General features: G+C 32.5%; 1 protein-coding gene across 1 annotated transcript; it reads left to right on the plus strand.

The window, feature by feature from the left end:
- The first annotated feature begins 810 nt into the window (after nt 1-810).
- Nucleotides 811-10,823, plus strand: LOC109619328 (F-box only protein 31). Its single transcript, XM_034461379.2, has 9 exons — nt 811-969; nt 1,181-1,240; nt 1,327-1,403; nt 4,150-4,362; nt 4,657-4,713; nt 5,157-5,236; nt 5,422-5,584; nt 10,069-10,292; nt 10,412-10,823. Exons 1-9 carry the CDS (start codon nt 819-821, stop codon nt 10,596-10,598), a joined length of 1,212 nt encoding a protein of 403 aa, XP_034317270.2. The 5' UTR covers nt 811-818; the 3' UTR covers nt 10,599-10,823.
- Nucleotides 10,824-11,446: the final 623 nt, after the last annotated feature.

The raw sequence follows: 11,446 nt of genomic DNA on the forward strand, positions 1-11,446 counted from the left end.
AATCTGACATTCTCTGTTATATTTTCTAAATAATGCTATTTTAAACTTGCTGTAAAGGGATAATGTCGGTAATTGTACTTGTCATAATTTTTAAAGCTTGAAATTTGGAGCCAGCTGAATATCGTAATGACGAAAAAATGTAGAAACGAATGATTAACAGACGATTAAGCTGTAAAAGCGTCCAAGACATATGGAAACCGGATTCTCACCCTTACATGTTCTTAAAAGAATTGCCAGAATAAAGTCATGGGTATTTGTTAAAAAAACGTTAAGAGGCCAACCAAATAACCCCATCGAGCCGAATCTCTTATAATATTCTACTGTTTATTTCTATTCGTTTGTAATAGTTTGATCTATGACATCAAAGTCCATCATGGTTAGGCAAACTAATAAAGAAAAAGGTATCTGTATCCGCGACCTATTTTGATTTGTCATTCAAAAAAATACGGGAACAGCAAAATGGCAAATCGAACACTCCAACTTCAAAATCATTCTTAATGACATTTTTAATAAATAACTTAAATATGAAATGTAAATGCGATTCATTAATTTTAACTGAAAAATCTTGTTGTCAAAGCAAGTAAAAAAAAAAGATAAATGCAAAAAAAAAAAAAAACCCCTAAAATTCTCATTCTGTATAAACAATTTACTTTGAGTGTATCTACATAGTAAACTTACCAGTTGTACACAATCTTATTCAACGAGCATGGTTTAGAACATTTTCAATTTTCATGGAGGAATTAAAAGAACAGAATTAAAGAGGAGTTGGTTCGCTTTCTCTTAACAATAATTATGAAATAGGAGTAAAACTTGTCAATATGTCAGACATTCTGTCATTGCCTCCAGAACTTCTCAGTCGGATTCTGGACTATGTCTATGACAGCGATTTACCAAGCGTTTGTTTATCGTGTAAAACACTGAGAGATGTGGTTTATAATCACAGTATATGGCAGAGGAAATGTAAACAAGGTATATCTCCTTTTTTCTTGAAAAAAAACCCGCGGACAATAATCAGCGACTAATTCAAGCCAAATTTAAGAGTGATGATCATTTACTTTTTATCGGTCAAACATTCTTAATGAATTGTTTTTTCAATGAAAATACATAATCTTTTTTTATCAATTACTAAGATACACAGATTTGCTTTCATCAGGAATGATTTTTATTTTGATTTTTGCAGAATATAACTTCAAATCCATTGAGGGTTGGAATGTGAATTACTGTATTTTGTATAACAAAGGTATTTCTACAATAGCAAAAACTATTTATTTATATTAGATTTTATTCTTTTATGATGTCATAATCTATTCTTTTTATTGAATCCAGTTTTACGGCGATACGGCGATTTAGTGGGCTTCTGGAGGAGAGATTTCCAATATTATGGAGGTTTACTGCAAATCAAGGTAAAAATTGTATGTTTTAAAGATATCATTTAATATCAAAACATCAATTCATCTCTTTAAAGAGTTAAACAAACCAACCATCAAATCGAATTTTAAAAATCTTAAATGTATTTTAGTCATTAATTTAGTAAACGAAAAATCCAGATTTTACAGTGAAAATGTTTCCTTAATCTTCATACAGATTTCGAAGTATTAATATAATCTTCAGATAAATGGTCATGTTGATAGTATTGTATTATGTAGATTATTCGTTTCTGAAGCCTTCTTAAATAAAGTGAGTGCACGAGATTGCAGGAATCATCGACAGATATAAATTGGAGTTAAAATGTGTACAACATCGAAGCGCTACGGACTCGAACATAAATTAATGGTTTAAATTTCACAAGGCATTATCTTGAGAGTTAAAATGGGTATTCGAAAAATGGTTACGTACATTTCAAATGCGTATCTAATTCAACGCAGTTATGAATTTGAAATATCGGTATGAGAATATTGACATATTTATGAAAATTTTATTTCTTTTGATTATGCAAACCCCGCTTGCGCCCCAATAATACGTCATTTGAATTTATTGGACTCTACATTAAAAAATCGATTCGTAGTGCTATCACTGACAAAGAACTGAAAATGTGAATATTTGTATATACAAATGTACCTATGTTGAACCTCATACACCAGTGAACTGGTCTTGGACGAAAAAAAATTGAATTGTAAATCATGGATTTATGCGTCACCACATCTCTTACAAAACGTGAAAGCAAACATATTTTACCAAAAAAAAAAAAAAAAAAAAGAAAGACGCAAAAGGAGAAAACACAGGCAGAATTTGACCCAAAGCATTCCCAAGTCTTCATCCACTGACCTAGCTGGAAACCAGTGGGTCCTGTGTGCCTTTATAGTGGATAGTAAAAAGTACATGTAGTATGAAGGAAAAGTTTTGCAAACAAGCTAATTTCTATATTCCTTAAGGTAGGAGTCTTCTCGTTACCAAACATACTTCCTATAATAAGAAATTCATGACATTTTGACACAGTAAAACAGATCATATAAGCAAATGATTCTATCAGTTTAATTAAGTTTGACCTCCGTGTTTTCGCATAAAGGTCAGGTCAAGGTCACTACCTTTTTCCTCAAAGGATGATGAAAATAAATGTAGTTCTTTTCAGTAATGAAGACACCTGTTTAAGATATGAAGTTTCTATTCCTCAATGAAATTATAGAATATCAGAATGTCTATCAGCTTATACTGCTAAATTGGAATAAATATTATTTCATGCTCCCAATATTAATCTATTTCTGATTATATAAAGATACAAATTGTCAGAAAAGCTAATATATTGACCATTTAATAAGAGAGAAAAACTGATTTTAGTGATTTTTCCCCACACAAATCAATATATAGAATGGGTTTTAAAATGCTTATAAAAAGGTATTTTGATAGGCAAATCTTATTTTAAAATCAAATTCTGAAACCCAAGTATCAGAGCATTAGTTCACATTAGTTAAAAAATCCAACATTAATGTTATTGTTTGAAAAATGCTAAAACAGACTCATTAATCTACAACATTTCTGAACTCCGAAACATTTGATATTTTCCTAGAAAAATATAGTCCTTGCTAGATTCTAAACGTTCATTACTATTTCTATGCCAAGTTGTATGATAGTAAAAAAGAAAGAAAAATATACTATTTTAATTTCCTTTTTTCTGGATTTAATGAACAATTAATCAAATTTACGTTGGACAAGTCGAAAACCAGAAAAGACTCATTCCTAAATGATGTGGAATTCTAGGGTGCGTTCCACTTGTAAATGACAGAATAAAGGGTCAATTTTGGAGAATAAATGATCATTCAAAAATTCATCGCTAGGTATAAAACAAATGATCATTCAAAAATTCATCGCTGGGTATAAAAACAAAAGTCCAAAAGTATCTGCTGTATTCGGACTCGGGACATACGAATATATGAGGTAGAATAACACACCTGGAAAATATCACTTAAATTAACAGTATATTATTTGATTATAAGAGATATAATGATAAATAAAGTGTCAACATATGTCAAATAAGCGAAAATGTGCAAAAAATGAATGTCTAAAATGAAATTCAGTGAGTAACAACAAAGGCCCCAGAAGATTCGATCTCGGGATGTACGGATCATAAGCCCTGTAAGATATGTGTGTGTGTGTGAGAAAGAAGGAGAGAGAGAATCATTTCTCGCCTTATCACCGGTTTGAAATCGGTTTGTCCAGTGTGAGACAGCAGTGTGAGATTTTTCTGTCTTACACTGTGTAATACTACGCCGCTTTAAAACGTAAACAAACGTTTTCTGCTGTATGGAAATGCAAAATCATTGATTGAGATTATTCATTAAGAAATTGTTTTGCTTAGTTAATTACAATTTATTATATTTTTATTAATAAAACTGTCGGGTGCTCTTATTTTGACATGCACTATTTGAAGCTCGCGGAAGGATAAACCGAAAGTGATCTTTTGAACGTGTCAGACATGGTTTTTTAATGTAAAATAATGCGAGAAATATAATCATTCATTATATACCCGTGTGAGATAGTGAAATTCCACCTTTGGGCCAAGATTCACGGATTAGGACTCGGCAAAGCCTCGTCCTAAACCGTGAATCTTGTCCCCTCGGTGGAATTTCACTATCCCACACTCGTAATAATGATCAAGATTCTATTAATCTTACTATCTCAAATGAATGCAGTCCTAAAGATCCTGTATTACAGTTTGACAAAGGATGCATCAAAGGACTGGAAGTACTGCCTCCAGCTGGTTCAAGTGTAGATAGACCACTACGGATGACGGAGATTTTTACTATTTCAATGACGTCATCAGAAACTGTACAGATTGTTTCTGTACATAATTTTCCAAAGGAGGAGGACGGGGAAGAAAAAGATGTACAACGGCCATGTTTACTTCATGTGGAGGAAAACGAAAGGGTAAATCCGCCATTATTTATCAGAGTTTTTCACTGTATCAATGAGAAATAGTATTTTACCTCGGAATTTTATAAGCATACATGTACTTTTCATTTGTTTGTATCAACTTTTATATCACCAACAAATATTGTGTTACCTAGGAATTATGTAAACTTACAAATGCATTTTTATAAACTTAACAAGAAACTGTTTGTAATGTTTTTTTATATTAAATATTAGATGAGTGACAGTTTTAAAACTAGTTACAAAATCATATTGTATATATTTATAAGCCGTTATTTTTATGATCTGCAGAATAAAAGAATTCTAGAATATAAAGTTACAGACAAAAAATATATCCTTCAGAAAGAGGTAAGAAAACGTATTTTGATATTGTTTTATATTGTTTTTACCAATAATACTAAATGTATTTCTTATATTTATACATTCTTTGTCATATATTTCACAGCTAACAAACATGTTTGTCAGACAGACATACTAGTACTTGTAAGCCCCCCCCCCCCCCCAAAAAAAAAACCCAAAACAAAACAAAAACAATAACTTTTGATTTACCAAGTGATATGAAATATTATTGGGTTGAATTTCTGTCAATTTACCTGGCACAATAATTCATCCCCATCACAAACCATCATCATTTTATCACACTGGAAACAACGCGTTTGCATTTACTTTTTTCTACGAAGAAAAAAAATTATGAACCAAATCTCCTTTTAGTTTACTACAAAATTACAATGATATATATTGTATGTATCCATCTGTATGTACGCCATCCTAATTATTATTTACTTATTTAGGATCTGAACAACCACCCAGTGTTAAAGAGATGGCTTGACGAGGATTTTCTCGAGAGAGGTGTGGACTATTTGTCCTCAAGGTGATTAAATTTCACTTCAGAGAATTGAAAGGTTTAATAAGATTTAGATGAATAATTCAAAACATACATATTTTAACACAATAAAATCAATATTTATTAAAGAGGTAAGTTTTTAATGTGATTTGTAAAAGAAAATAATGTACACTATTGATCTCTTTCCTTCACCTCCATCATTTATGTTTCAGACATGAATATCGGTGGTCTCCCCTGGAGCTATCAAGTAACAGTGTATCTAATGTTCCTATCCAACCAGGACTGTTCAAAGGTGCATGCTGTCTTAGCGGTATCGAGATACTGAGTCTGTACTACACTGAGGATTTGAGGATGCTCATGGTCACAAATATCACGGTTAGGGATAACAGTTTTACCCACTTAAAGCTGACATGAATTCACAAAGGTATTTGGTCGCCATATAAAAGGGGATGTGCGACCATCTTGTACATCTGAGGATAAGAATGTAACCATTTCTTGAACTAACTTGTTTCTGGCGGAAACTGGCCAAAAATGTTGCCAACAGATATAAAAGCAATAAATATGAAGTCCTATATGTCATTTTGTTTGAAAAGTATGCATACAAGAACATGAAAATGCCTTTTTAATAACTCATAACAGCTGTCCATCTGCGCAGCTACAGATTTATTTTGAAGATTTAAATATCTAAATAAATATGAAGGGGGTTCATTGGTGTCCTCTCTACAACTATTTGTTAAGAACAGTGTCTAAGCTTGCTCATTTAAGTTGTAACTTTGCCTCAAAATAGGGTATCCTATTTTTATCAGTCGGCATATATCTTTAGAACAAGAAAAGTCCAGTCTATAATTAGAACTCCTGTGTCTATGGAGACACATTGACGTAACATTTTCATAGAAAAGAAATAACAATCCGTTTTGAATTTGATATACATCTCTATACCTGTCCCATGTTTGTTTTATGGGGATATTTTAGTTCTATAAGTATAAATTGAAGTAAATTCTTTTTAGAAGTGGGATAGTGGTCCAAAAAAAGTGATTGTCTTAAATTAAAAAAGTATTCATCATATTTCATTGAAAATATATCTGCAATGTACCTCCATAGACACAGACAAATATATCTTGTGGTTTTTGGTGCCCATTTTAAGAATAGGGTACCTTACTTTGAGACAAAGTTACAACTTAAATAAGCAAGATTAGACATTTTTCCAATTATGTTGCACAGACATCTGAATTCATAAACTACACAATAAAGTAATATGTTTGAAGAAAGTCAAGAAAAGCTAAAATCAATAATTTATATAAAACATAGGTAATCAAAGATTACAGAGCCCACCAAGATGTGGTATCACCTTTTTGAAATCCCCTTTATCTTATCAAAATATAAAATCATAAAAAATAAAATCATAGTTGATGATCTTTATAAACAGATGGTATATTAATGTATGGTTTGACACAATGCCATACAATATATAAATAGTGCCTGTTTGGGAGGGTAACAGTTGAAATTGCACCCCATTGTCAACCGACGCTTTGCGTCGGTTGACAATGGTTTTCTCGGGGTGTCAATTTCAACTGTTATCATCCCAAACAGGCACTATTTATTTTCTTATACTGAATGTCTACATTTTCAAGAAAATTTTACTGCTTTTATATAGGAATAACGTGAATTCTACAGCGAACCGTACGCGCATAATTTTAGCGCATGTAACAATTTTTAATGTTACCCGTTGCTAAGTGCGTTTCTAACGCTGAGGGTAATAGGAAAGATAATGAACTGCGTCTTAACGAATCAGATTTCAGTATTTAACATGAAAGTATAACAATATCATATGTTACAATATCCTATGATATTATGTGTAAATTTCATTTAAGAAATAAACAACGTTATTTAGTGAACATGGCGTTATGAATAGCAATTGCTCTGTTGGCATATTCCATGATGCGCGCTAGCGCATCATGGAAAATATGCCAGCAGAGCAGTTGCTATTCATAACGCCATGTTCACTAAATAATCGTTGTTTATTACTTATATTTGCATTTTACCACTCGCAAAAACCATGTATTAGCCTAGACCTTGACATTTAGCTATTACATCAAAAGTAAACATTCAGACTGTAATGTATCTTTTTAATTCACATAGATTTGTTAACAGAATCAATGATATGTTATAATAGTAATTCCTTTAAAATGTAATCAAAAACATGTTTCAATCTTACATGTAAATACGTCAATTTTAATGGAGTTGGAGAAAAACACATGATGTATCGTATAGTGGTTTAAATCTATAACGTCATGGAAAAGTATATATAACGTTACACCTTTATGACGTCATAGTATACTGACAGAGCAATTGCGATTATAGAGAAATAATTGCAGCTCATCCGTATGGGCTTACAGTGGGAAAGAACAATGGAAATGCAAATATACTAGTGTATTGTTTATTACAATATCACTACTCTATATTTAAATCCATCAAGTATGTTTCCCCTCTCTTTCTTACGAAAAGTGAATGACATTCATAATTCTGTAGAAACTAACTTGACTGAAAGATACACGCCCCTTTTATCGATTGGTTAAAACCTTCAGCAACCTAAGAAAAATCACGGACTGCACGAAATAATTATATTGATGCCAGATTTAAAATCTTATAGAACACAATTTGCCTGTTCTTTTTCCCAACGAACTGAAGTATATAAAAGATAATATAATTCATTTTTCATACTTTTTACGATCATTTAATTAATTTGCTTAAAGAAAGATGTAAATATAAACAATAATTTGTTTGGTGAATCATGCGGATTATGGAGATAGTGATTATTGCAGAATAAATAACTTAACCCGCGTTATTTTTGTTGCTATGAATCACCAAAGAATGAATTTTATTGTTGAAATAATATAATATTGTATCATCTAATAAAAAACAATATGATATTTTGTCATGTGATGTAAGATAATATGATTCAATATGCAGTCAAACACGCTTATATCGAAGTGCCAGGGGCGGACGATTTTGCTTCGTTATAAGCGTACTTCGTTACATCTGTCAAATTTACTACATGTAATAAAGTCATAGAGAATGAAAATGACTTCACTATGGGCGTGTTCGCTATAACTGTGTTGTACTGTAATGTTGTATCATATGAAATACAATTTGATATTGTATCATGCATAGGCGTCGGAACCGGGGGGGGGGGGGGGGAGCTAGGCGGGGGGGGGGGGGGGGGGGGGGGGGGGCTTATACACTTTTTTTGCAAAGTTAGACCTAACCATTAGGCACATAGCATCATAGAGGGTTTACCACTTTTTCTCGCAGGAAATGTAATTGTTCCTAAATTACCTTGAAAGATTGAGAAGTTGGAGTAATCGGTAAACTAGCCCCCCCCCCCCCCCCCACCACGGATTAAGAATTTCATGATTTGGGGGAAAACATTTGGCTAGGTAAATTTTTTATTTGAAAGTATAGGTCTACCCCCCCCCCCCACCCCCCCCCCCCCCTCACGGATTAGGATCTTCATGATTTTGGGAATTAGGTTTTTTCCTCAATATTTCTGAGGATTAGTCTAGCCCCCCACTTTCAATTTGCTTCTGACGCCAGTGTCATGTGATACAATATTGCATCATATGATAAAGAATTGTATATGAAATTGTATTACATGGTATTGTATCATAGATACAATATTATATCATGCAAACCTTGCATCGTATTGCATGTTTCAATTTCATATCATATTATACAGTTGTTGACTGGTGTCGAGGGCAACAGTTGATCAGTTGAATAATATTAAATCATACAATATAATAATACAATAGAATATAATGATACAATATTAATTCATATATACTCCAGAATATTAAAAAAATATCAATAATATAATTCTATATCTCAGGAATAGGAATCGTGATATATATCAGCAATCAAATCTAGCTAGGAAGTTTGAGTGAGGGAATATTTTCTTAGCATCCTTGATAATGGTGATCTGGCTCTGTATCCGAAGCTAGCCTTATGGTTCAAATCCAAATTAAACGAACCAGCATTTTCTCCAACATTCAAACCTGCATTAACATCCCCCAGCATCCGAAACCTATGGCATAGCTTCAACATCCAAGTATGTGTAATGCGTCAGTATCATTAGACGCATATCGATGCAGGTTTGGTGATGAAATGACCAGTAGTAACTTAGTTATATGGCCATCAGAGGGCACCTGCTCCAAAAACTTTAACCACCTTCAAAAAGAAATCCAAGGTATCTGCACATTATTTGCACAAATAACGCAAAGCTAACGCGCGTTATTCATTTTGTCTGCTCACCTGACGGCAGTTATTAACACGACCACTTCAAAAATAAATTATTCAATGCTATATTTTTCATTTACAAATTATAGCTTTCACTTCGTTTATACTAATAAAAAAGTCGGGAAATTTTAAATAAATTTCTTTTCATATATCTAGTCATGCTGATAAAATTTGGGTCTGGTTTTCAACATTTCAAAGATGCCGTAAAAACGTCATATATACCTTTAAAGACCTTGCATTCACATGTACGAAACAAATAAAATAAAATTAAAAAGTCAATCTTTCTACATCTCGAAAAAGGAAACATTGTTTTTAGTCAGTCAGTATTGACCTTAAGTATGTAAATAAAATGGGGACTCCACATTTGGTCAGCTGAAAGATAAGAATCAGATGTCGATTCAGCCAAGGTTCAAGGTCATTGATATGGGTCAAATGTTTTCGTTTTTTGGGGGGAGAAGAGGTTTTCAATTATGCAAAAAAACGTTATATCGTATTATATTGGATATGGTAATTAAAATCGAATTTACTATCAATATGTAAACGAGTCCATTTAATGATTACTACAGGGTGTACTACATGCCCCTGCCAGGAAATTTATTATACACGGTATTCTGGGCCGCCCAAGGGTGTTGACAGTTGAGCAGCAGGAAAGTGAGGATATCCTGTCGGCGGCCCATAGACATAACGAGAACGAGCATCCGGATCGACCCGCGGCCCAACAACCCTTTCGGATTCCGAAAGATTGCTTCCACCAAGACATTCCGGACATTCCGAAATTCTGTACTTTCAGGTAGATGTATACAATCAATCGAAAGGGGAAAAACATCATAACGTTAAAATATTTAATATTACCAAGAGCCAATGAAAACATAACAAGGTGATGTTCAATTTATTTTGTGTGCATTACAGATGTACCGCCGTGGCATGTTTTCCAAGTTTTAACAAGTTTACCAATACTTTCGACTCACATGAATGTGTCGCCCATTTTGTTGTATTTGATGAGAGGAAATTCGGATTGTGTTTGAGATCCTCGGATTTGTTCATTCTCTACATCAGAGTGGACGACAATGAATTGAAAGACTTATCTTTTGATTGACTGAAGTGAATTTTCAATTGAGAACTTTATACATTTGAGATATCTACAAATAGTACCCATATAGTATTCACTATAACTCTGCATTATTTTTACACACTTCATCTTTATTGAAGCCAGAGTAACCTGATTTATTTATTGTATGTGGCACGACTAACCTAACAGATGCAAAAAAAAATGAATGTCAATTCGGAATAGAAAAAAAATACGAAAAAGTTTACATGTATATGTAGTAATTTGGATAAATTAATTTTTTTATGTGAGTGCTGTAAAATAAAAAATAAAATAAAAATCTTTTACCCCTTATATTATACACTTTGAAAGTCATTACGATTTTTTTTGAAAGTCAAATATACAAGATTCGACTTGAAAAGGTACCTATATGATAAGTAGAGTTTACACATTCATAAGTGGAAATTGCTGTCGATGTTTCTTGACAGAAGTTTGTAGCTATAATTAAGTAATGTTAGAAGTTAAACAGAAAAAGATATTTATTCTCTGTTATATTTTTAAATAATGTTATTTAAAAGTTGCTTAGAATGATACTCTCGGTAATTGTACTTGGCATAATTTTTAACGCATGAAATTGGGCACCAGCTGAATATCGTCGTATAATGGCGAGAAATGTGGCATCGAATAATTAAAGGGATAATTAAAAATAGAATTCCCCTAATAAAGTCATTGGTACTTATTCATAAAAGTTAGGAGGCCAAAAAAATAACCCAGTTTAGTTGAATCTTGTCTTAAATATTTTACTGTTTGTTCATATGCATTTGCACAAGTTTGAATTATCCCATCGAAGTCCTGTTTAAATTGGTTGTTTCAATATATGTTAAAATTCGGCTTTTGCC

Source organism: Magallana gigas, chromosome 3 (assembly GCF_963853765.1).
Source record: "Magallana gigas chromosome 3, xbMagGiga1.1, whole genome shotgun sequence".
In the NCBI taxonomy this organism is placed as follows: domain Eukaryota; kingdom Metazoa; phylum Mollusca; class Bivalvia; order Ostreida; family Ostreidae; genus Magallana; species Magallana gigas.